The sequence below is a fragment of the Falco naumanni genome, chromosome 7 (assembly GCF_017639655.2).
Source record: "Falco naumanni isolate bFalNau1 chromosome 7, bFalNau1.pat, whole genome shotgun sequence".
In the NCBI taxonomy this organism is placed as follows: Eukaryota; Metazoa; Chordata; class Aves; order Falconiformes; family Falconidae; genus Falco; species Falco naumanni.
The window spans coordinates 33,775,868-33,803,096 of NC_054060.1; the positions used below are offsets into that span (position 1 = coordinate 33,775,868).

A 27,229-nucleotide genomic window follows, 5' to 3' on the forward strand; every position below is an offset into this window, starting at 1 on the left:
ACAATGATAATTGGAATCTTGGCAAGAGGAGAGAACAAAATGACCCTACAAACACTCCTTGGGTGTTTGGCAGAAAAATTACTGGAGGACAACAAATTACACAAGGCTCCAAAAATGTTAAACGGTCACTGTACCCAAACTTGCTAGGGTTCCTTCTGGAGTCATCTTTAAGCTAGGACTAAAACAGCAATTAAGACACCTAAATAAGTATGACCTACCATACATATCAGATGGCTAAGCCACTACTGAGTCACCACAGCCTTGATCAAAAGAGGCACATGCTGCTCAGCTGAGCCACCTTCTAGACTCCACTGACGTACAGACTAAACCTGCACAGACAAGGCTTCAACATCTTCACACCTATAGCAAGTGTGTCAAACACTGGTGTTGGTCTCAGACTCAAGCCCAGCCTTAATGGCCCTGACACTCCTTTCAGCAACCTCCACAAGCAAGAGCTGCTGAAACAGCTAGGCTGCCAAAGTGATGGACTATTCTACTGTACCGACCTTTGAGCGCTGTTGTGGTGTTTTGTTTTTATCTACTGCAAAGTGGCTTATTCAGAGCAATTCTAGGCAGGACTGTTTCACCTACTCAAATAGGGTTGCTCCCAGACGTATCGGAGATCATCTAATTCGCACTAATGCTCTGCTATCAACGCTGCAGCTAAGCATTATGTGGCACACACTAGAACAGAAAGGATTACTGCTTCATGAAAGCTGTAATATTTGCTTGTTGAGACAGAACCATCATCTCCCAGCATTTGCATAGCCCGCAATCCTACCTGAGGCAGAGGTATTGTTTGTTACATTCCAAAATCATCTCCTTTTCAGAAATTTGTTTGAAGCCAACCGACCCTTTGACCTAGGAGGGTGCCTCTACACTCCTGTTCCAAAATGGTTTAGTGCTTTTAAAGTTACACGTGTTTACCTTCACTGACACCACGTAAAAACACTGTTTCAGTCTGAAAAAAGCTCAGCACATTCATACTGCCACACAACATGATGGTATTCCCTCGTCATCTGTATTTGGTATGCATATATGTATTTTTATCGTTATCGCTAAAGTTTAATCAGAGTATTTTCTACATAGAATTCCTGTGCAGTCACAGGAAAATCAGGGCTCTACTTTTTCACCTTAGCAAATACATCATCTAAAGATAGACAGAGACTGCAGGAAGGGAAATCCCTCCTGAAGGTGATGGAATCAAGCAATGCAATGCCACTGCTTCACCTCCACCATCACACAAATGTCAACTCTCCAAAGCATTAAACAATGTTGCACATCAAGAGTTTAAAAAATGAGGAAGACTGAACTAAAGCAATAGCAGACAGGACAGCAGCAAGTACGCAGATACTGGTATAGAGAGAGATTAATTCTAGAGCACTAAGGATTTGAAATAAACTTAGATGTTACAGAGGTTTGCAGGGTAGGTGCAGGCTAATCTATCAGGATTTGGGGATGTTCTTCCCACCCACTCCCCAGGAAAAAGCCTTCTGAACTTGAAGGTCTGGAATTAATCCCCACAGCAAACAGGAAGAAAAATATTCTGCCAAAGAGTTTTAATAATAGATTTATAAGAAGTAACTGTTGTCCAACATCCAATATTGGAACAAAGTACAAGGTATAGAACACAAATTCTTGTTCAGACTTACTGAATGAACTCCATACTCAAATTTTACTGTAAAAATTTTATATCCACTGATCTAAAGCTACTAATTCTTTAAATAACGATTGGAATGCTTTTTTCCCCAAATCCCTGAAATATTTTCATGGCAAAAGCCATAAAACCAGTTTAGAAAAATATCTGTAAAGCACACAATGCATCATCCAAATATGTACATTTCATAGTGTTCAACAAAAACACTTCTGGAAGAGTTTTGAATTAGACTAATGAATGGGGCTACTACCTTAACTTGATAGCCTGATCTTTTCACAATCTACTCAAAACCTTGGATAAATTCATACATCCAAAGAAAACTAAAAGATATGCAACATCTTTCCTTTATGAAATCTTGTTCTATTATTTCCAGAAAAGAAAAGGTCCTTAGGAAAATTCTGTTTCTATATGAATCACATAATGACACAGCAATACTCTAACTCCAGTGCTATCTGCTACTATAATACAAAGACACTAAGACACAACATTAAATAACCAAAATATTTTTGAGCAGGGTAACTAGAGTTAGACCTTCCCATTAACAGTCAAGATAACAGAGTGATATTTTAAGATATTCTACATGGGTTGACTCTCGCACAAAAATGCAAACATGTTGTTTTGACTTACAGTTTATTTATTCCACTCAAGCAGCAATAAGTCAATTTTTGTGAGAAAACACCAAACAGTAAGATTTGAGAAAGCTTTGAGGGGGAGGGGTGATTTAGGAAGAACACTTTATGAGCCATTAGAAGTTTCATAATCCAGCTTTCCAAGGCCAGCTTTTCATTTGGAACAAAGTAAGAGCAGCTGCCCATGCTGACGCGAGGTCAGCTTTCTTCCTGCCTGCCTCCCACCTGGACCACCAAGGCACTGCCTTATTGCTGACCTTCAGCAGTGGAAGATTCCTTGGTGGGCTGAAGCAGAGAGAAAATGGTGTGGAAAACCAAATGCCAGCATAAGAAAACAGGGAGGAGGAAAATATTTCTGCATGTCTTACACATTAGTCTATTGTCTAAAGTTTATAATAGCAAATGTCATTATATGAAGGCTAGCAGTCAAAAGTAATCCACAAAGCCCCCCTGAAGTTCCTTTCAGTCTTCCTTCCAGTTTTTGTGGGTTTGCAGTCCCTATCCTATTCAAGATTTCCTCCAAACCTGCTTGGTAGAAAATTCAAAACTAGTAAGGTTTGGATATATAAAGTACAGTGTAATCAAATGTGCAAACCAGAAAAACCAGCCTATAATTGCTGAAGATCTTTTTTGACCATTCATGCACTCTTTTTGCATTCATGCAGTACAGATAAAAAGTTTTGCTTTAATAACAAAACCTCAAGCACAAAAAACCCCACACCTCTCCACCACAGGATCTCCTTAATTACCTTTTCTGGAATTCCGGAGTCAGGAGGAGACTGCATGTTAAACAGATGCATAGTCAAAATACCGTGAGGGAAAGAGCTTTTAAGAGAGAGGTTGGTTATCTGTGTCATCAGCTTAAATCCATCCATCCATCCAGTGAGGGACTCCAAGCAGAACTACTCAAGACTCAGTTGTGCAAAAACAGTCTCCCAAAGTCCACACTTAAGCCAAGGACTGCAGGACAGCTTTTCCCACATACAGCATCTGGGTATTTCTGCAGTAGCGTTACACTGGTGACACGTAACTAAGGCCAATCTCAGGAACTGAACCATTCTTTTAGAAAGACAGCACAACTCGTTCAAGAATGCACATACCTTATAAAAGCAAGGAGAGAAAAAGATGGAATGAGTAATCTCATTCAGCTAAGATTAAGCTTCAGCAACAGCAGCTGCTTAGGAAGAACACTGTCTGGGGAAGGGAACAGAAGCTCTAATCCTCAGAGGCCGTAACCCCTACCCAAAGAACAGCTTCTCTGAGGATTCCCCAAAGAGCTGGAGAACAAGCAAGCTGCTACAGGTTCAGAAATAGTAGGATCATCCAGAATATAGATGTATATGCTCTGGTCCCACAAAGTCTTGATTTCCAGGAGGAGTCTGATCCTACAAAAGGAAATATCCCTTCAGCTGAACTTAACTGAGATTTGAGATAAAGGAGCAATAAAAACCAGCAGTTTGCCTTGCTGCAGAGCAAGTATTTAAATGTGGTTTGTATCACCAGGAAAGTTCCAGGATTTTTTCAGATTCCTCTTCTCGAAAACAATATCCCTCACTGAAGCTGTTCAGACACAAGAGCTCTCCAAGCTGCAAACTGGGAGTGCTTTGTCATCTAAGCCTCTCACCAGTTGAAAAGTCTGGGAGGAGAAACAGAATTGGGCAGCTACAGGTAACTACATGCAGATCCTGGAACTGAAGTTTTGTTGGTCACAGGGGAGCCATGAAACAAAGTTAAACAAGTAAAAATCAAGCCTGCTGTTTGCTTCCCCTTTCCTTACCCTGCGTTAGGGCAAAGGAGAAAGAAAAAGTATGTCTCAGTATCTTAAACCTAGAAAACAGGAATTGTTCCCAGGGAAATCTCTGGAACCACAAAAGTGGCAGTTGTCAACATCGAAGGCTGAGCACACAACACTTCTGGATGATCCCAGTCCAAGACAGGTCGCTGTTAAGGCACTGGTTTCATGCTCACGAGCAACTAGTCAAGTGCCGGGCCAGTAGCCACTGGAGTGAGAGTTTCAGGAGAAATACGTGAATCTGACTTCAGCGTACACCAAATCAGTTTTTTTCAGCCAGACAGGGACCAATACCCTTCCTTGGTTGCCAACACTAGAAAGCAGAGAAGGCATCCATCATTCCCTGACTGTAGTGAGCTCAGTGTAGGAGACATCCCTCTGAGCTCAGACCGATAGGAGCTGGAGGAAAACAGAGTACTGTACAACCAAGCAAGCTGGCAGTGCAGGGCTTTTAATGAGCTTCCTCAAGTCACAGCGATAGGTATCTGCTGTTACTGAAATTAGAAGGCCAAAGTATGTATTACCACACACATTATCCATACCAGGCATCTGCAGAGTCCAGAACTTCCTGAAGTACTGGCAGAATCACTATGGACAAGAGACATATCCAGAATTTCAAGACAAGTCTGTACATAACACATGCAGTCTTGAATCGAGGTCATATAAGTACAAGCTCTGATGCAGACCCAATGGCTAGACAAGCTTGCTTCCATGGAAGGACAGCTCATGAGATGATAAAAATAAAAAAGATAATGATCTTGTAGAAGCAAACCCATAGTGCTGAAGAATTCTGAATTGCTCTTATGACTGCCAAACACAGGTAACAATTTCTGCACACAGCGCTAAAGAACTTGGAGCATTCAGTGAATGAACCATCACTACAAGCACTTTGCTGGGGATACATCCCCTCAAGAGTACTCCCTGTTTTTTCCTAAAATCTTTGTAAGTTCTTCGGTATTGAGTAGGAGCAAAACAGCAGGATCCCAGAACAAAGTAGTCCTGCATCTAAAAAAGTATAAACACACCTCAGACAAGAGACCTATAGTGAGACTACAAGATTCCTCTTTCCACAAGTCAGTCACCCCTCTAGTACTTCACTCAGTGCAAATATAAAATTACTCATTTTATGGATGTAGTCATAAAAGACTCCCAAACAGAGAAATATTTAGACTGTTATTTCAGTCAACAAAAATCTCAAAGCACTCTGGAAAAGAAGTATTTTCTATTTTCTAAAAAAGGGATATCAGCTGTGCGTTTCTTTGAAAAGTTACTGTTGGCCCATGAGGCTTGAACTGCTGTGTTTTCAAAATAACTGCCTCTCTCAACAAGGCCTTAGAGCATAGGAGTCACATCTACTCTTTGATGCAGTTCCAGCTCCTCTGTTCCAGGAGAGCTGTTCCACGCTGCTATCACTGAGTATACGCTACCTTATTCTTCCAACACACAATTCATCCATTTAACACAATTTCATTTGGACATTACAGTTTGAGGTAACAGGAAAAGCACATATATCATTAGCTGCATGTTCCTCTTGGCACCGCATTTTCTTTTGGGAATGAAAATATATACATATCATTAGCAACAAATACTCCAGGAGCCTTCAATTTTATCAAAACAGGGTAACACAAAAATAACGTGCACACTGCCTTACACCTCCCTCATAGCACCAGAGCTCTGTCTTCAGTTCTGTGGTACAAGTCTCAGTCAAGTACAGACACTGTGTCATACATGCTATAAAACTACATTCTATACAGCTCAGGATCCAACTGTCTCTCTCTACGGGGGCTTTGCAGTTCAAAGCTAATGTGAAAGTTGCACTTCAGACCTGTGTGAAGTCCCCCCATGACAGAGGTAATGAAGCATGTGTCCAAAACAGTAGCTAGGAATTCCTACTTTACAGATGCCTCAGACTCTTCTAACAGTTGTATACAAGCCCCTGTAGCCATCAGGCTGTTCACAATTGTGCTGCAGCACAGCCCACCTACACACCTGGAATGCAACAGCAGATTGTCACCACTTTTTAAAATTCTAGTGAAGTTCTCATTCAGTAATGCCAGCTTGCAACGTGTTACCCCTGACAGCAAGTTCCAAGTTCAAAAGGCAGTACATTGTGCTCAGTCCATGTGGCTTCATTCAATCCAAAACCAGTTTCAGGTTTTCTCCTAACTTTTATGAAGCTCAGACCAGCCCAGCTCTCAGGAGACATGCCCTTCTAAGACCAGATCCATTCCAGCCAATTAAGAGTCTGAATAGAACATGTGTAACAGCACAGACCTTTACCGCTACAGTAGGTGGTCCAAAATTTCCACTTTAAATCCTGAGGAATGGTAAGGGTAAGCATGCAGAAACCAGTCAAACTGGAACAAGATAGTTTTAAACAAGTTGTGCTATACAAAGCTAAAGCAGTGAAATTGTTTCTTTCAGTGAAACGAGCGGCTCTGCTGCCTGCAGTAGAAATCCCCTTTGTAGCTTTTCCAGTGGCACAAACAATTGAGGACATTCCCTGATGGGCAAAGGCATCCAGCATCTGACCTTACACTACAGCATTTTAAACTCAGCTGAGGTAGTCTCTACTTTACCTAGCTCTGCATTACCACAGGACCAAACTCCCCCACGTTATTTCTGACAAGGTTAAGGAAGCTGCAAACTGATAGGAATTGCACAGCAGTGGGTTACACAGCCCGGCTCCCAGAGGGAAGGGAAGTGGAAGCATACGGGGAAATGCAATGCTCCCAAGTTTAACACTAGCCCTGGTGATCACTGCACCTTCCTTTGCTTTCAAAGGGCACCCAACTTCATATAGAATCTGCTCCAAATACTGATTTAAAACAGATGTAGTTTAAACAGAGTTTACAAGAAAAGCATTTTTTGATCTTCTGTCTACCCTCTGAAGGGAGAGCATGAAAACAAAAAACAACATTAAGTCATAAAAAAAAATAATTGTTGTAGTCCTCAGCAATTTTTAATTCCTTTTCCTTCACTAAACATCTGTTTTTTGTTAGAAAACACTGTAAAATGATTTTCCAAAACCTTTGACATGCATTCTGCTCAATAGGTCCCAAAACTTCAGGAAGGAGAGCTTCAAACCAACCAACAGTTGTTATTTATTAAGCCCTACTAATGAAATTTCTCTAACCATTTTCTTCTGTCTAGCCATTCCCAGCTATGTGCAAGGACAAGGGCATAGGAACTTAGCATGTTAAGATGATGCTCATTTCATAGAAGAAAAGGGCATTACACCAAGGAAACTATCATTCAAGCAGACTCAGTCCAATGAGCCAAGAAAAAGCTTCCTCTGCACAACTCAGAACTCTCAGGATACCTGTGTGATTAAGTTACTTCAGAACAAATTAGTGCTCCATGAACTGATTACACCATAAATAAGCCCAGTAAGAAAGAGAAGCCACTGACAGACACAGTATCCTCCTGACAGCAGCTAAGCTCTACAGCTTTCATCCAGAATGAACACCAAAAAGCTGTCAGTACTAGAAGGATTTCTGGGTTTTTTTTTCCCCTCAAAATTCACAAAGTACGTCAAAGCAAATGCAATATCTACAGCAGATAACTAATCACAAGAATCCTATACTTTCATTTTGTCTCATCACTCAAAGCACAAATTGCAGCTCTCTCCCCAACCTAATAATTATTCGTATGGCTGCATTTTGTTCTTCTCCAGTAGCAGCATGAAACTTGATTTGAGCTGCAGGAACCCAGCCAGTGACTATACAAGCTGCTGTTGTGATAGCACAAAGCAGAAGCCAACTCGGCAGGTAATTGGACTTGAAGTAGGAAAGATCTTCCCCAGTCAGCTTGAAACAGTAATTTCATAGGGGAGAAAATAGGTTGTCTTTATCTACCACAGGTTACTAAAGGAAAACTTTGATCCCAAGACAGACAGACATAATAAATACCAAGACATGGCAGCATAAAAAGGTATTAAAAGGTGGGAAGTTTTGTAGTCTATAGAAGATTGCAAATGTCTTTTGAATTGCTATCAAATTATTATTTGCTATATAATTGCTATCAAATTGCTATCAAAGTATCAAGAATGAAATGCTTAGGCATCAAAACGCAACATTCACTTGTTAGAACGGAGTACTTTTAGTGCTTGCTAGTTATAATCTCTTGCCTACTGACTCACCACTTCGGAAAGTTTCAAATGCTGTACATGCTATTACAATAGAATTCATTCATGCTTCCAGAATAATCCTAAGGAATCCTGGAGGGCTAACGTCAACAATTCATGCTTCCATACTTTAAGTAACTCAAACACACACGAAGCTCCTTCTTCATTTTTCTAAACTTCACACCCATGGATATAATTCCAAAGCATTAGAAAACAATAATGAAATCTAAATGCATGCATACCTAAAGTCATGGAGTATTACATGACTTGAGTGTTCAGTATCACCAGCAACCTCACTGTTAATGCCAGCTGCCAGCACCCCCCTCATATGGAACTGGGGGAGTTCCCAGTGTTATACAAAAATAACTTCTCCAACAACATCCAACAAGGAGTTAGTGATGGCTATGAAGAGGAGGAAACAGGAGTGAAGATCTACCTGTGTTTGCACAGGGAGAAAGTGTTAACCTAATAGCCCAGTGAACAGATTGGATGTGTACAGGAACATGAACATCTTTGCTTAGCAGAAATTGGGATCATACAGTTTTATTTAGACAGAGCTTATAATTCACCTATTTAAGATCTGTAAGAAAGATATACTGTCCTCAAATGTTACTGATTCTACAACATCATTAAGCTGGTTTTGTTTTCAGTTACAGACACCTCTTTCCCTGTCAGACATATATATCCTCAGACCATAAACCCCCCCGACAAATCTCCAAAATACAAAAAAAATCCCTTCAAAATCCTCCCATGCCCACCTACCCCGCAACCCCCTGCCAAACTAGTAAACAAACTCCAGTTTAGCATCTTAGTATCCCATCATTCCCAGGTGATTATTTTGAAAACTTACCTCTCACCTGCAGCTCAGCACTCACTGGAAAATTTCTGCACAAGAAAACCATGTAACCATTTCACACACCTAGACTTGAGTCCCACAGCATTAACTATCACGTATGAAAGCAATAGTTAAGACAACTCAACCAAAATAAACATTACAACTAACTTTTCATTTTGTTAAACAGCCCTACTAGCTTGAAGATCAAAATCAGCAATCCTAGCTATGTCATGATGAACTAGTAGCAAACTTAAACCTAAGAGTTTGATAGTCACAGGAAGGTTTTCACAGATCATACGATCATGACTGATGACAGTCTTCCTCTTCATCATCACTGCAAAACAGTGCGGCCAGCAGGACCAGGGCAGTGACCGTCCCCCTGCACTCTGCACTGCTGAGGCCGCACCTTGAGTAGTGTGTTCAGTTTTGGGCCCCTCACTGCAAGACAGGCACTGAGGTGCTGGGCCATGTCCAGAGACAGGCAGCGGGGCTGGGGAAGGGTCTAGAGAACAAGTCTGATGAGGAGCAGCTGAGGGAACTGGGGGGGTTTAATCTGGAGAAGAGAAGGCTCGGGAGGACCTTACCGCTCTCTACAACTACCTGAAAGGACGGTGTAGGCAGGTGGGGGTCGGTCTCTTCTCCCAGTTAACAAGCAACAGCAGAAGAGGAAATGGCCTCAATTTATACCAGGGGAGATTTAGATTGGCTACTAGGAAAAATTTCATCAAAAGGGTGGTTTTCCTAATTGACTATTAGGAAAAATTTCATCAAAAGCATTGGAACAGGCTGCCCAGGGAGGTGGTGCAATCACCACCCCTGGAGGTATTTAAGAGCAGTGTAGATGTGGTGCTCAGGAACATGGTTTAGCAATAGGCTTGGCAGTCCTGGGTTAACAGTTGGACTTTATTATCTTAAAGGTCTTCCCCAACCTAAGTTATTCTATGATTCTATGAGACCCAAGTCAATCAAAAAAATGGCTTTCATGTGACTTGATTTCAAAACAAACTCTCTGGTCTAGCGAAGTGGATTACTACAATCTTGAGTAAGATTCATACACAGTTAACGAAAAGTCTCACAGTCCCCCTCCCCTCCCCCCCAGCCATGTACACAGACACAAACAAGAGACAGCATAAGAGTTTTAAGATTCCTTCCTTACAGTAATACTGATTTTTACAATGCTGGAAAAAGTCTATCTTAAACTGTCTGGATTCTGTAAAATAGGGGACAGTAGAAAGTTTCCTGAATGGTGCCTAAGGACAGAGTTAATAAAAAGGCTTTTAAGTCAAATGCATAATTTTGTAGAGATGCATGCATATTTTAACAATAGTCTGCTTGAGACTTATTACCCCATGCATTTGGCTTTCCCCCCAATATACCCATATACACTCAGAAGGTCAAACAATTCTAAATTTTCTTCAGCACCTCCAGAAGGCAGAGTGGCAAAAACCAAGCACTCCAGTGGAAAAAACCAAAAAGGCACTGATTCATATGCAATTAGCTCAGCTAAATTTACTACTGAAACCATTGCTACTCCAGCTGTCCTTGACACCTGCATAGCAGGGACAATAGAACATGACAAGCATCCTCTTACCATCTATTGCAGTCTTCAGGCTAACACACTAACTTAAAATTGGTGACAGCTACAGTTCTTGAGCTGCTGCATTAATGCAATTAGCACAAAACCAGCCACTCCCTGGAGACAGTCAGTGCTTTACCCACCCCTACTAAATCAACCACCCAAAAAGCATCAGTACTCTAAAAAAACCATGTTTCTTTCTACTCAAAAGATTCAGTTTAAACAGTGACAGGCAAGCAAAGCAAAACGGAGAACTGGTATCTGAAAGGTCTGAAGGAAGGATGTAAAGGGAGGAAACTTGTTAATATCCTGTGCAGCACAAGTTCCCACTGTTTTATCTTCCTTAAATAAGAGTTAGGCTGAAAGACTGAGAGCAGAACACAACTTTAAAGGTCAAGTTGCACGTTGTTTTCTAAAGACAAAGGCAGCTTACTATTTATTTATACATTAGTCTACATTTCTGCAATCATTTACAGGATTTGTATGCAGAAACCATTCCTAGTAAAACAGACTTAGGCTCCGGTATCGAAGATGTCAGAAAAGCCTACTAAAGCATCTTAAAATGTAAGTGTCCTTTCTGTGCATCAAAAGAGCACTCACTGAAATCCACTGCATCACTGTTCTGGCGCACATCCACCAGCCTTGCCCCAGATAAAAGCTCATTTATAAGGGTTCAGAGAAAGTGCAGAATACATTCAACCTGACATTATCTACCTGAATCCAAATCCTCAGAGGAGGGGCTTTAATGCCTCAGACCCTATTCTATCTTTTTAAGGGCACTAATTTGTACAGCACACATTTTACCTGCACTACAATAACAATGCAGATGAACATTAACCAGAAACCTTGTGATGTTTAAATATTTTGCAACTAAAATGCCAAAATATCATCTGCAGTCCAAATGCTTAAGGCTATCCAGTGAGAACATGCGTGTATTTCCATCAGCTATGTAACACTTTTTTCATTTGTTACATTTTAAGCAAGAGACCAGAGCTACCAACACACAAACATATACTACAGGCCCATTTTGAAGGTTGATTTCATCAGGAAGATGTCACTCGCAGATGCTTTAATTTTGAGAACACTGAAAAGTACTTATAGAAACTGTTAATCCTAAAAGGCTACACATTTATCTGCACTAAGCAGGCCCTATACAATCTTGAAAACAACAAGCTCTGATATTGTGTGTTTTGAAAATTTTAGGTGTATACTGTGTATGGTATGCATTCTCAAAACATAATCCTGTACTACGGATTAAACAATTCTTTTCTTGGTGAAAACAGTGTAGGTTCTCTCCCTCCCCCAGTACGTATTTTGGTAAAAGTGATGTGCACCTCTTACAAACCATCCACTTTTGTGAGTGTCACCACAGAACTGCTCCTGCAGTTTGGCCCAAACTCTAGTCACTTTTTGCTTCTAGGAAAAAGGTTTTGAGAGAAGAGATGGCATAACTTCCTGCAGCTTGAAATATTTTCCACCACAAGAACTCTATCCTGAACAGTTCTACAGGTTAATAGATTACTATGTTAATATATTTACTTTACTGCTTTTCCTCCTTCACCAACACTAAACTCCAGGTAAGAACATACACAATATCATTATTAGCAACAAAAATTAAAGGCCAGAGGGATCATGACTTTTTTTATACCATGACAGTTATTTTCCTGAAGAGGAAAAAGACATACCAAACTTACAATCCAGTGAGAAAGAAATAAAAGTACTTTTTGTATTTGCATCACCCGACTACTCTATAGCTCAAATAAAACTGTTAGCACTGGCAAAGTCATCTTTCTGAACAAAGACAGAAGGGTCAGATTATCTCATACCTGAGGTTAAAGACTGTTTTGAACAGTTAAATGGACTAAAATTAAAGATATACCCCCAGAAAGAAAATCCACTGCAGACTTCTTTAAAACAAATATATCTGTCACAGAATGAACCAGGAGCCAGGTAAATCAGTAGTAACATACGAGTTGTTCTCCAGCCCGGATCATCAGCAGAACAGAATTCGCCCCACTGCCCCATACCTTTGATGCTTGAGGAGTAGAAATCACGTGAACAGTGCTGGGCTTAACTCCATTTGCCTTCGGTCGCTTATAAAGGGCAAATCTGCTTTTCCTGCGTCCTCTGTCACCATTAGGGAGGGATCCATTATACCTAGAAATCAACAAAAAAGTTTGACATAGGCCACCACCAGTCTGGAATACAGAAAAGGAGAGCAGCAATTTGGTCACAATATCCTGATGTCATCAAACACATGCACAAAACCAAGAAAGGTAACCACCATGGTCAGGTTTGTTGCTTGAATTACAAACATTCAAACATTCTCTACCTACCAACGGCTGAAATTTTATTGATCATTAACAAGGTAATAAACTACAAATGAAACAGAGTTATTCAGAGCCATAAATACTTAACTCTACAATCCAAGGAATTTGGTATAACTAATCCTAAATCTTCTCTGTAAATTCAGAACATGGAGTTTTAAAAATGTTTTTACCCTGTCATCCCCTCCCCACATCTCATGCAGGAATGGAGAAGAGGAAGAACAGGGGAGACTTCGAAAAATGAAGTCATTTAGGGGCAAGTAAAACTAAGTGATAAGGAATTTTACTCATAGAAGGTTTTTTTAGTTGTTTCCCCCCCTTTTTTTTAAACTCTAATCCTAAAGGCTTCATCTATTGTTAAAGAGGATGCAAGTGTTTTTAATTCATGTGACTATATCTGAAGACTCGCTAATGACTTCCTTTATCAGGTGTAACACTGTAGCCTTCGATAGTTCTTTCATCTTTCTCTGAGGACAGAGACCCAACAGATTAATTATTCAGAGAAGTCTGAAGCCTCAAGGGGACATAGCTCCTTCCCCAGGGAAGGCATCCACTGGAAATCTCTTTGCAACACATAAGCACAGAATTCACCACCACCACCACCCCGAGGATTTTGGACAAGTAGATGCTTTGCATCATAGCACTGTCACCTATAATATTCTTACTAACTCTCAGCTGGTCTATGAAGATCTCCAGGCTTTACTGTATAGATGCCTCTTGCATTCCTGATCCTCAGAGATTTCAGACTTTTGCCTGAAGAACTACAGAAGTTATTCCATTTATAAAATCTCATTTGTCTTACTGGTGAGTTCTGTTCTGTACTGATCACATATATCCCTCTCCTACAGTCTTTATGATTAAAAGCTAACATTGCAGTCAGGAAAAGAATATGAAAAGGAGAAGAAAGAGGAAGATTTAAAGGTGACTAACTCCCTGCAAAGCAAAAGAGGTTAAAAAAAGTTAGAAGAAATCATTATCTGCTTACAGATACACCCAGAGGTAGTTCAGCTCTACCATCTGCCACACTATCTGCAGATTAAAATCATTTGTTTGTAGCCTTGCAGAGGGCTAATAGTTACTCACTGTTGGGCTATAAGAACAGTTCTATAATAATCACTGACTAGGAAAAACAATGCAGTAGCCCAGAACCTTTTTTTATTGTTATTTGTAACTAGCTCGTGTAACAGAGAATGCACTTGGAGAGCCTTGTGTCCTTTTGCAAACAAACGCGAAATGGGTAGTGGTTGAATGCAAGCTGTCTCAGAGTTGAGGCTGTGGAGCAGCCCTGCGCAGAAGGCTTACTGCTCACTTCAGCAAGGTTCACCTGCTGTCACACAGGAAAACAGGCTAAAACTTCATATGCACAATGTCTAAACACCAGTGATCTGAATTGCAGGACTGCTGAACATTTGTGAGCACAAAAAAAGAACTGATTTAAGACTGAAATAATCTCAAATTTAAGTACCCTAGAACATCAAAACAGACTTTTTTATATACATTTAATACACGATGCTAGAGACTTACAATAAGTTAAGAGCTTTTCAGCTGGGCTACAATTAAACTTTATCTCCCACTACCATTTTCATAGAGAGAAATACTGTATCTTTCTGGATCATTAAGAGATTCCCAGCAGTGAAAAAACACAGGAGCAAACCACTATTATTTCAAGCCAGGCCCACCCACATCTTGGAAACTTGTTATTAACCCTATGCAAGAGAAAAGTAGCACTCAGTTAACACAGCAGATCCTTGTCACAAGAGAGAAACTCCTAAAAGATACATCAATACAATCCACAGGCAACTTAAATACTAGCCCTTAAAATAGGAATTACTTGATTCTCCAGCTTGCATCTTTCTAGATACATACACGTGCTTTCTTTCAAAGACATTATTACTGTGAATATGCCGGCAAGTTTTAACTTGCCTGAAGACAACATTCTTTATACAAGTATTTTTATCTGAAAACCTGAGAAAGCAGTAACTCCTTCAGAAATAATATTTAACTAGTATCATCACTAGCTTTATATTCTGTAAGTAAAATTTTTGTATTTGTGTAATTGTTAAGCAGTACTGAACTAAAGTGGCTCCACTGAAAGTTAAAACCAGGCTAGTGGGGTTATTTTGTTTGTTTTTTCTCATGTTCACAAAACAACTGTAACTGAGAAAGGCTACTTGATTTCATTTCAGGTCTCTGTGGGATTTAATTACCTGTTTTTAAAAGAGAGAGAAACCACTCAAGGTTAAAAGGCCTTTTGGAAACTTTAAATAGGAAGAAAATACAAGCAAACTGAAAGTTTAATTCATTCATCCTGATTAGCACTGACAAGTTTGCATGAAGGTTCTCCTTGTGCCAATTTCTAAATTTCATTTGCACAAAAGGGCAGGAAGAATTGAGTGGCAGATTTACTATTCGTTATGCTTTAATTACAGACCTGCAAGTTTTATTTTGATCTGACATTGGCAAAAAGAGCTAGGACAATTACTAGGCATACATGTGTGTGTTGTGTTGTTTTGTTGTTGGTTTTTTTGGGGGTGTGGCTTTTTTTTTTGGGGGGGGGGGGGGGGGGGGGCAGGGATCACTGTTGGAGAACTCTCCTCTCCACAGCTAGCAGACACCTTCATTTTTTCTAGGCCAGGACTCTCAGCTTGTCCACTACAAACCAACACCCCCCATAGCACTCTTGGCCACACCTTTCCTTGCCACTACCTAAGCAATCTTCATACCAAACAAACCAACCTTGGGATCTTGTCAGCCACAACAGGACTCGCACCCACTTACCCACCCACTCAGGGTTTCTGTCCTGGTAAGGGTGCAAATAAGGTTGCTCTTGAGGCAGCAGACCCACGGTCACTTCTTGGCAAGTCCCTGCCTTTCTGAACCAAGCTGTCCCACAGGACACAGTGAGTTTCAGCATTCAGGAGGGAGAATTCAAGGCATGTCCACCCACACCTTGCCAAGTCAGCTCTTCTAAGCACAGGCACAAGGAACTACAGCAAGAGAAAAAGCCCTCTCAATTTTTCTCAGCTGTTCTACTGAGCAATGCCTGGTGAGGAACAACTGCCTCCTCCCGGGCAGCAGCAGGATGGAACCGCACAGCAAGAAGAGGGACATGGACAAAAGGCCACCAGTTCCCCATCACTGAACACCGCAAGACTCCAAGCTTCCCTATAACCAACAGCAGCTTCATAACCAAAACAGAAGCTCCTTGCTGAATCCCCTCCCGACTCCTCTCCACAAACATCTGGCCGTTTCCCTTTCCCCACACCCTTCCGATAGCTCTAGAAGCCTGATGCAGCTTAGGAACGAGCACATTAGCATGCCAGTATTTTGCTTCACAAGACAGCTAGCACTACCAAAAGATAACCTGCAGCTAGAACTCTACTCCACCTCACCCAATGAATAAAACAAACTAAGAAAAACCCACCAGATTTCATAGAGACAGAATGACCATTTCTGAGACAGTCCTGCTCACACACTGATCTATGGGGCACTTCAGAAGTTCTCCAGACGTTCCAAAGCAGATCAATGCATATGGTAAGAGCAGTCCTATACTTCCAAGTGCTTCTCAGTTAACAGCAATACTGGGACAACTAGCATTATGAAACCTTGTGGGGATAATTATCTCTGTTAATAGCACTATTCCTTGCAAATAAGGGAGTGGTGCTGGCATAGGCTATGGGCACCATAATTATCAAAGCCAGTTTCCTACAGATTTGCATCAAACAGTTGAGGACTTTAGTATATAATGAACTGCAAACTCCAATTAAGTTTTTCCCATGGTTGGGATATGTAATGCAAGTCTCTCCTCTGCATGGATTCATGGCTGTAGAGCAAGACCACACACGCTCTATTCCATAGTTCAAGCACTGTGGCAAGTTCCTATTTTCTACAAGTCTTGTAGGAACCTATTTGACTACTTCAGAGATCATCAAAAACTTTTGAACCATTTGTCAGACAGCTTGTTTTGTTTTTTTAAAAAGAATCAGGCTTAGCCAGTGGCAAAGAGTAAACAAGACCTCAGTTATTTATGACAAGAGCTCTAAAAAAATCTTGACTTGCACCTTGACAAGACTTCAACTCAGGGAAGTCATCCTCAAAATTAAGCAGAATATCTACTAGCTATCAGACACAGAAGCTGCTGCATATAACAGATTTTTAAAAAATTTCTTTAACAATGCTATGAGAATACAAACTATCATTAAACTTAAATACTTCTCCATACCTATGCAACCTACCTCATAAAAGACTACAAACTGGAAAAGTAGTAATTTCCACAGATAAAAAAAAAAAAGCAGTAATTTCACTCTACTTTCCTCACCTACTACTAGTAGTCTACCGCACACTTCATTTTTAGATGCAAACCATCCCATTTCACAGACTTAGCTATGAACAGATGACATACTACAGTTCAGTTACTACCATAGTTCTAAAAATGAGTAAGAGAAAGCATATCCTTGCTGTGCTAAACAATAAAGCTGCAGAAGTAAAGCCAGACTTGAGGGAATTTTTCCTTTTAAGTATGTTCCGATTCCATGTTTGGCATTATCCAGTAGTATATACTCCACACAAAAAAAATTCAGTGTATGCTTACACTGTATTTTTACCATCACTGAACTAGCACGGGCCAACACTGCTGCCAAAAGCAGCAGTCCTACCTTTCATTTGCTCGTTTGTTCCTGCTACTTCTCTCCCTGGTTCACATGAAGGGGAAACAAAACCCGATTTATGCTTTAAATTTAGTTTTAAACCACAAATTCCTTGCTCTCCAGTTCACTGCAAAGCCACAGAAGCACTTATGTCAGCAACAAGGGAAAAATGGCATAGAGGGATAGGAGAGATTCCCTTGCAAGTGCTGCGAGTCCAAAGTTATCACGACATCTACAACATTGGAAGTCTAAAGATACATTATTCAACTCCACAACATCCAGCCACAGAGTATTTCACAACTGTATGCTCAAGTCTTGACTAACTGGAAAGTCCTCTCCTGCTGAAGCATCTAACATTTACTCCCTTGAATGTAGATTAAAAGGGAAAGTCGCATGCTACTTTATATCAAAACACAAACAGAAAGCTTCAACATATACAATGTTGACATAAAATTAAGTGAACTTGCATCTCCTTTGATGTAATACCACCGCCAGCACTCACTCTTTACACCACCACCCCTTGTATCATACTGAACTGTTCATTCTGTATCTAGAACCAACAGCAAAATAACTTGAATGGCTTTGGATATTTTTTTTTAAAGACAACATTTATTACAGATACATTCTTCTGTAGCAGAACTTCATAGAACAAGCAGTTGCTGTCTGCCAATTATCTGAGAATTTCAGTGAAACAGAACAGTGAAGTTATTCTCAAACTTAATCTCATTGGGAAGTGCTGCCAATTAGGAAAAGCAAAGGTAGGTAGTACTTCTCTACCAACAGGACAGTACTGGTTTATTTTCTCCTTTGAACTCCGTTCTCTGGTACTGTGTATCAGTATTACAGATATTAACTCATTATGAATTTAAGTCTAAGCTTGTCTCCTGCTGATTATTACATGTATCAATTTCTGTCTCAGAAGCAGCCTCCACTACCAGAGGTACTGTTAATTGTCAGCCTGTTCCTGTAAGTGAAGTTTTGGCAGTGAATGCAAGACTGCTTATTGAACAGTGCAGTGCTTCATAGCTGACTACAACAGACTATAACAAAAATCTCTAACGTTGTAGTTTCTTGGAGGCTGGAAGGAGAACACTGTTGTCCTCATCATCATCACCCCCCGGCACTCAACAAGCAGCTCAACAAGTCTAGACTGACCAGAAGGTTCCCTTCTGTCTCCCAAAGATGCACCTTCCCAACTGCTTTGCATGTACCTTTGGCACAATGCACAGCTGCTTCCTGATCAGAATGATAGAAAACAGGGTTAGAACTCCAAGGAATCCCCTAGTCCATACCACAAGGCTTGATCCAGTCCATCTATGACATTTGTTCTGGTTCGTCTGGAAAATCCAGGCCTCACCACCTCGTTTCAACATTTTCAGTTAACACTCTCCCCATGCACACAGCAAGGGAGATTCAGGTCAAAGTCAGTCTCCTGGACTCCTGCCAAATCTACCAAAGAACCTAAACAACCTAGTTCCTTTTCCTTTCCACAGCAGGCGCATGTGCTACAAGATTTGATTCCCATCTGATCTATCTTTCTGAAAACATTTTAAGAAGTTACAGCAGCAAACTGAAATACCTTGCAGAAGAGTTTTTGTTACTATAATAACTATAGCAATGAGTAACTCTGAGGAAGCAAAGGGCTTCCATCCTTTGGGTAGCAAAAGGCACTGATCCAAGACCTTTGGTTTATGCAACCTTGGAGGAAGTCCTGAATGAAAGACAGTTCCACCTCAAACTCTGCTGGCTAAGACATCTCTATAGGCATAAATGCTTCCTAATCTCTACCAGCAGCACAGCTTAATAAAGCTGTCTGCCTGCAGAGAAAAAAAATCCAAACCACTCAGTTCCAAAGTCCCAATAATCTCATGTCTTTCTCCAACTAAGAGCAATGTTTTTGCATCTGTGAACTTGATTATCCCTGAAAAAGGTATGGTAGTTAACTGTGGCTATAATCAGCTGCTGCCTTTTTTTTTTTTAAGAGATAAGTGTGTGTTCTTACAACTTGCATCTGTGAGACCATTTTACTCTCATAAAACACTTTAGGAAGTACTCCCTTCTCCAGTACTTCTGGAATACTCATTGGCACAGTGATCAATGCTGTGCATTCACCACAAGCATCCTCTTCCCCAGCACCAAATTTCAGCACTGCCTGCCTAGTTTACTGCTACGTGTACAGTTCTAGAGCTTTCATAAGAGGTTGCAGTGCTTCACTGAAATGCAGTCTGATCTGATAATCCTTATAGTTATTAGGCACATTTTTCAAAGGAGGCCGATTTACATCACTGGGTAGTAAGGGTTTGTTGGATTTTTTTAGCTACCCTTCAAAAGTTGCTCCTAATAGCTCCTGCTACCACTAGGAACCTAGCAGTCAGCTTGACCTAGACACCATGGAAAAACAACTTCAGAGGCACCTACAATAGATTAGATAAGCTAGAACCTACTTCCCTCCTTCACTAGGTATACAAATTAACTAGAACCTTATCTAATGAAAACACCACAAGAAATCATATGTGAAGCAGCTGGGGTTCTCCAGGGTAACCTTACTTCTCCCTTGGTGTTCTGAACAGAACTGGTTGCTCTTCTGGTTCACAGGGAGAAAGACTATTTCTGGCTGCTATACCCCCCTCAGCAATGTAAGGATCTGGTACACTACAGTACAGATTAGAATAGTTCAAAAAGTGGCCTGTGAATTACTCTGCACACTCCCCCCACTGTCAGCAGGACTAGCCCACTAGTATAAGAACTGTAACATAATAGTTAAAGAAATAAATAGGTTTTTTTAAGGAGAATATTTATAGAAAATACGGCTGACTAATCCTCATGCATGCTTATCCTGCATAATATAGGCAATTCAAGAATATACACCTGCTCTGTATTAACTCCATCCTATACAAAAAGTTAAAGCATGGTATTGGCTGGCAAATACCAAATCTGTTGTGCCAGAATTGCTTTTAGTCAGCTTTATTTACACTACACATCCAGTTTCATTCAAAATTCCCAAACCTCTCTGCTATTTTGATACTCCCCTCCTCACTGATGTAGAGGGAAAAAAAATATAGAGCAAGAAAATACAGAAGTAGCAAAAGCAACCAGTCTCAAAGTGAGGGGCAAGAGAAGCTGGGGCTTTATGACTAACTATTTGTAACAAAGATGACAGAGGTCCAATCAGGAACAGTTTTGGCACTCGTGTAAACTAGCTGATATTACTTTTGGGGTGGGAGAAACTTACCACAGAGGCTTCTTGTAACTCTTTGACCATATTTTTCTTAGCAAGCACTTTGCTACTTGCCCCAGATTATTCTGGAAATTAATTTGTTACTTCTGCTTTTGTGAAATCAAAGACAGAAGACCCTTGCCACCACTTTCGAAAGTTTCTGTAGAAGTTTCAACTGGCATTGCAATGTCATTTTAATTAAAGAAATCAAAGATCTTCAATTGCACATGTTAATGACAATGTGGAAATAGGTATTTCACAAGGCAGTAATGCAGGGCATTTGCTGTACAGGCTTCTGCAAGACCACTATATAAGGAGCACAAGTGTTTGATTAAAAGCCAACACTCTGGAAGAGCCTAAAGGAGCATGCTGATGCAGATTACTAGAGCATCATGGTAAGTATCAATTAAAGTAGTCAAATAACCTGACAGTTCCAAACAACTTCATAGCTGAAAACCTATATAGGCAGCCCAGTTAAGCACTACAGCCAGAAAAAGGATATAATCTCACTTAAAATACAGATTTCTTAGAAGCTATCCATAACGATGATACTACTGGGGGGAAAAGGAAAAAAAAAAAAAAAAAAGCAGCTACCTTTAACAGGAAAAACCCCACCAAAACCTCATATTTAGCTTACTGTTATACCAACTCCAATACAAGTAATATGCCAGAAGAGCATTAGAATGCAAGGGGTTTTCCTTTTAGAGAGCCATGGGTAAGGGATGCTGTTCTTTCACATAATGATTTCTTTAACAATCCTTATATCCAACATTCTGCTGCTCCCCCCAGTATTCATTTAACAAGGAGGCAATTTTATTCAGTGCTTTGAGCCCATCTCCAAAGCTGTCAACTAAAAACTATTCACCACTGCGTAAAACCAACAATGATAGTGCACAGCAAAATACAGGGTATAAACTAATCAACTTCATTTCAAAGGATGCTTTTTATCCTAGCTAAAAAAGCATAAGAGGTGGGCAAAGCACCATGTCTAGAGAATCCGCTTTCCAGCCCTAAATCTCTCATGCCATAGAGGAAATGCTATTCCTCTGAGAACTATCTATAAGCTAGCCAAATGCCACTGAAATTGCTAGATACGGCATTTTGTTAAACTGAATACAAACACGATAGAAAGTGAGATCTAGCTTTTACTGCATTCAAAACAAGTCAGAAAAACACAAAATCCCTTTCAAAGGGAAGTACTATGCACAGCTGGGTTTTGATGCAAGAGAGAAAGAAATGAAGGAGGAAGGCTGTTTATCCAAAACACCATAGACTTAGGATCCACACACTCTGGAAACAATTTACAATCCCCGATCAAAAAAAGGCTGCTAGTTTCAAAACGAAGATAAACTAGACTTCACATAATGCAAGGGGACAAGAGCTCAAAACACACCTGCCCTGACATCCCAAACATGCTCCCAACCTATTTGTGCTTCACACATACTTGAAGGTGCACAAGCAAGCTGTTCAAATTTTAGTCTGAGGCATGAACAGTAAGAACACCGTATTTCATCCAAGACTTCATTACATTAAACATTATGGAGAAACTACATTTGAGTCAAAGGACCATTTGGCCCATTTAAAAAAAAAAAAGAAAAAGCACAATCCAGACAATTCATTTTCTAAGCAATCAAATGCTTCCCCTAAAACACTATTCAAGGACTATTTGACAGTTCACATTTTTGTAAGAAAAAGTGACAGCTTTCTTATAACTTCAGTTATCCTCCAAATACAAGTAGTTGTAATATCATTTTTGTGATTCCACATACAGGAAGTTACAGGATGTCTGTTACTTATAGCTTTTTCAAACCCTCAGGCATGACAAGATTCTTCTTAGGTTAGCTCCTGTATCATTTAGCACAGAAGAGAGAAAATTTGCATCCATTTTGTGAATATAGGTGATCTCACAGGCAGTGTACTGAATAGAAAGCGAAGCACTCAACTACTGTATCTGACCTGCAACGTGTCAAATCCTATCAATTTTAACATTCCTCTTAGTTACCCAGATGCCCTTACAAACACCCTGTTCAATCCCAACTGCTTAACAGAATCCCAAATGTTTGCCTTGGAAACAGAAAATAAAGAATTGGCTTTCCTTCTTCATAGCACTTGCAAGCATTACTGGCTTTCTTAATGCAGCAGCTTCCTTAATATCACTGGTGCTGCTGCATCATCATCAACGGCTACAGCAGCGCAAGCAGTCCGAGGCAAGACAATCAACCACACAGCCTGCTCCAAGCAGATTTAGAGCAGGTAAGTGAAGAGAAAACCCAAAGAATTACCTTTCTACCTTCTGCTGCCCAGCAAGTTCTAGAGGTTGAAGTTTCCAGATGGAGGTTATTTTAGAGGGCAGCTGCACTACAACCTAGAAGATGCACCAATCTAGCTGAGCATAATTCTGTGGTTACATTTAGCATGTAGTATTCAGCTTGAGTTCCTTAAAAGCGTTCCTGTTTTTAATTCTTACTCTCCAAACAATGTAAAAAAGAATGAGCATTCTGAGGTAGATATAGAAATAAAGCCAGTGGGACATAAAGAACACACAGACAAGCCTGGAAGAACTGCACAGCTCTGGAAGTCTGGAGAGCACCATGAAGCAACACAGCATAACACCTAGAACAGCTAGCAAGGAAGCTAAGCAGTACCTGTTCTTTGGTAACAAGCATGTTATGTGCCCCAAAAACCCATACAGGCTAAGTTATTCTTCACACCCAGTTTTAAAGAGCTACCTGAAACCTACCAGATCAGGGTGTTTAAGTACACAAGTATCACAGCACAGCTGAAGCTGTGGGTTTGTTGTTGTTGGTTTTTTTTTTTTTTTTTTTTTTTAAAAAAAAAGCCTTAATAAACCAGAAATTAACAGTGCAGCAATGCAGAGAACTAGACTTCAATATATCTTCTTCAGACTTAAACCACACTGACAACTCACTAATTCACAGCAACCTTGGGTGTTTGCTTTTATCACAACCTATAATGAAGTTAATCAGACACCTCTAGCCAGCAAAAGAACTTGCAAGGTTATGAAATGTTTACTGCTGATCAGCAAAACCAATTCTGATGTACATAGCTTTATGAAAAAATGTTTCAGTTTCACACTTTACCCACAGAATTTTGAGATTTTTCTTCCCTTAAGAGGGCTTCCCAAAACATTACATCAAATACACATTGACACTTCACACGTCTCAGAACACCAACACAAATATTCAAGAATTATAAGGTATCTGCATGCACCTACTAAGAATGAATCAGTCACAGAAGTGGTGCATTCCTAATGCTTTTCATGTCTGAATTCTCAGAAATTCTGATCTCTAGAAGAATCTAATAGGCAGCTTCTTGCAGCAACTGCTGGAACAAGAGCTTTTGCACTACTGCTGTCTCTAGATGGGAAGGCACATTACTTTCACTGATGCAGAAAGACATGGTTTTATGCAAAATAACTATGCAAGACTGTTTATATACAGATGTAGCCACTGAAACCCTAAAGCCACGCGGAAGGCTCTTACAGTGGCTAAGTTTCTTAAACGACAAAAAAAATTCACTTTGCTTATTTGCAGTGCTAATGCAGCCTGCCTACTTCTGATTAAATACTCTACAAATTAAAGTTTCATAGATTTTGCATTTATACATTCCAACAGATATTAAGTAATGCACACAAGGGGCACAATGGTTTGTAGAAGAGAAAACAAGTTTAAAACCACATGCAGTTATCCCTCAAATTTTTTCCCTTGAAAATCCAACTCTTTTTTCTTAGCCAAAACCCACAAAGACAGTCAGTATACTATTACTATTTTTGTTCACCAACTTTCAAAAAACAAGCCATCCTATATGTTTCTCTATTTATCTAGATTTCTTTGATTTTAAAGGATGCCCTATGGAGCAAACCAGCCCAAGAAAACAGAGGATCTGTTCAAATCAATGTTTCCAAAAGTACAGGCTATAATTCCGAACAGTATTACAGGACTCAGAAGTAGCACTTGCAAGCCAAATGGAAATTCAGCTGTAGAAATAAAGCTCATGAGCCCAAGAGTGAAATTGGAAGTGGATTCCCCAGCAAAGCACGTCCGAAAAAAATAGTTCAGAGACACAGAAATCAAATAATTGGTTACAGCTGGCTGCCTGAAGAGATTCTCTTTTGCCCTCAAGTTTTTATACCTGACATCACTTTCTATAAGGGCATCTTGGCCATGATACACTGTTTTTAACTGAATAGGGGAGCAGTACAATGCCAAGGAATTCTGCATCCCACTCCATTGCCAGTGCATGAGGATACGCAAGTACAGACATTAACTTATTTTTATGAGGGTTTTGCAGATACCCAAATTCTTACCTCTCTTCCCTCACTCAGCTAAAGATACTGCATATGCATTTTAGAAAATAAAGACCACATTCCCTCACTACTCTGCCAATACTCTGGCATTATACCTATATCTGTAAGTCTCCCACAACTGTTTTACTTTCATCTTACAGCCCTATTAAAAACAGAAGAAAGAGTTATAGCATTTGCTTCTACTATGTAGAAATCTTTCAGGCAAGAGATGCCATTGCTCTACCACCAACAGAGGATAAGATCAATGTACAGAAACACTCATACCCCATCAGCCTGTTTCAGTATCTTTGCCTGTAAAACTCCAAAGTAAATCTTAAGGAACTGCCCGTTGTAACGGAACGAGCCTGAAGTCCACTAGAGAGGCATTCACATCTGGACAAATCCCAAACTTCTCCTTTCAGAGTTTTGGCCAAGGACAAAAATCCTCTACTAGGCTATTTTACAACCATGTGGAAAGGGAAGCTTTTCACATCCAGAAAATTTAACATTTATATGAAGTAACACAGAATAGTCATCTTAGTTCTGAACTGAGCTTGTACATGAGAGGCAAAAGTGTGAGGCTGCTGAACTACACAGGACATTATTTGCAATTCCCCAAACAAAAGTTTCAGGCTGTGTTCAAACTGCCTCCAAAAAGCTGGTTGTCCAAGAAAAGCAGACAGTTGGGGTTATTCTTCAGGGACACCTTTTTCTACTGAAGAATCAGAGATTAACTGATACAAAGCAGAAGTACGTACCACCACAAGACCTATGTTCTATACTGAGTGCCTCATGAAGTACACTTACTTAAGGCTCTTCTAGTACCCCAATAAACAACCAGAAAATTTTTGATCCCAAGGCACTGTCCTGACTTGTATACACAACACAACGAACATTTACTATACTGAAGTTTTCTTCAAACACACCTGTGACAGACCTTACGGTGTGGCTCAGGCTGCCCTAGGGATTACAACACTTCTACAGCCAAACCCCTTCCCATTGTTACCTGCAGTGCCAGAACATGTGTCCATTCCCATTCCAAGTCAACATCCCACCATTACTGCAGGCAGTAGAGGTGAAGCAACAGTAGTGACATAGAAAACAACCGAAACCCAAGGAGTTTCATAAGTCAGAGAACCAAAGCATGATTTCCCCTGGGTATGTCTTGCAGTTGGATTCCTTCTTTGTCTACTGAGGTGACAGCTCCAATTGAAGGTTTTCTTCAGAGGTGAGAATTGTAGTCACATGGATTCCCTGATGTCTAACAAGGCGGGGGTGTGTGGGGCTCATTCATCTTACAGGCTCTTCTCAATAGAGCTCAAACAGCATTGGGAGGCTTTGGAATAAAAATCAGTGACATACTTCATTGCTAGTTACAGACTACAACCTCACCTGTCACTACATCTTTCAGGAAATCACAGCATATTCATCAGAGGCAGATGGAAAATTACTGGAATAGGGACCCAACAGTGCCAACAGAATTGAGGATGCAGTGTCCTCCTGCAAGAAGGTTGCCTAGACAGCCAGGAGCAGTAACTACCTCAGACATCTGCCCCTACCCAATGTCTGCCCTTTACAGCTTCAAAGAGGCATCAGATCTTTAAACAGTTTATCCCACATCACTTAAATACAAGCAGTTCTAGAGGTTACAAGGCGTTACCATGACTGGTTTGAAACAGGTTTTATGCCAAGACAAACTACACATCTGAACAGTCATTACCCAGACTTTTGTTCTTCAAAAGCAAAGAAAGATAAAACCAGCAACAAATAATAGGAAGCTAAAAGGTCCTGTCAAATTCTGTTTGCTATACTACCTTCTGTATTTTGACAACAGCTGTCACACTCTGCATAGGTCTGTACATCAAATAAAGCTCCTCTTCCTTCAAAAATGGGCAACAACACATGTAAAACCTAGGAGCGGAAGGAGGAAGAAAATTAAAAGTTTAGAATAACCCTAGCCAGACCAATCTTTAGACTTAGAAATGAATATAGGTGGGAAGTTACCTTCACCGAATAAACAAGACTCACATCAGCTTCACTTAGTTCATGCACAAGAAAATGGTGCAGGTGGGAGAGAACATCACTTCACACATCTGGTTTTAATGAACAAGTTGTCTT

At 40.3% G+C, this 27,229-nt stretch overlaps 1 protein-coding gene across 2 annotated transcripts in view; it reads right to left on the minus strand.

The window, feature by feature from the left end:
* Positions 1-27,229, minus strand: part of PELI2 (pellino E3 ubiquitin protein ligase family member 2) — a 78,603-nt gene that overhangs the window by 39,522 nt on the left and 11,852 nt on the right. For both annotated transcript variants that reach the window (XM_040601408.1, XM_040601409.1), the window contains exon 2: positions 12,643-12,772. In XM_040601408.1, coding sequence (XP_040457342.1) covers positions 12,643-12,772 — 130 coding nt within the window. The remainder of the gene's footprint in view (positions 1-12,642; positions 12,773-27,229) is intronic.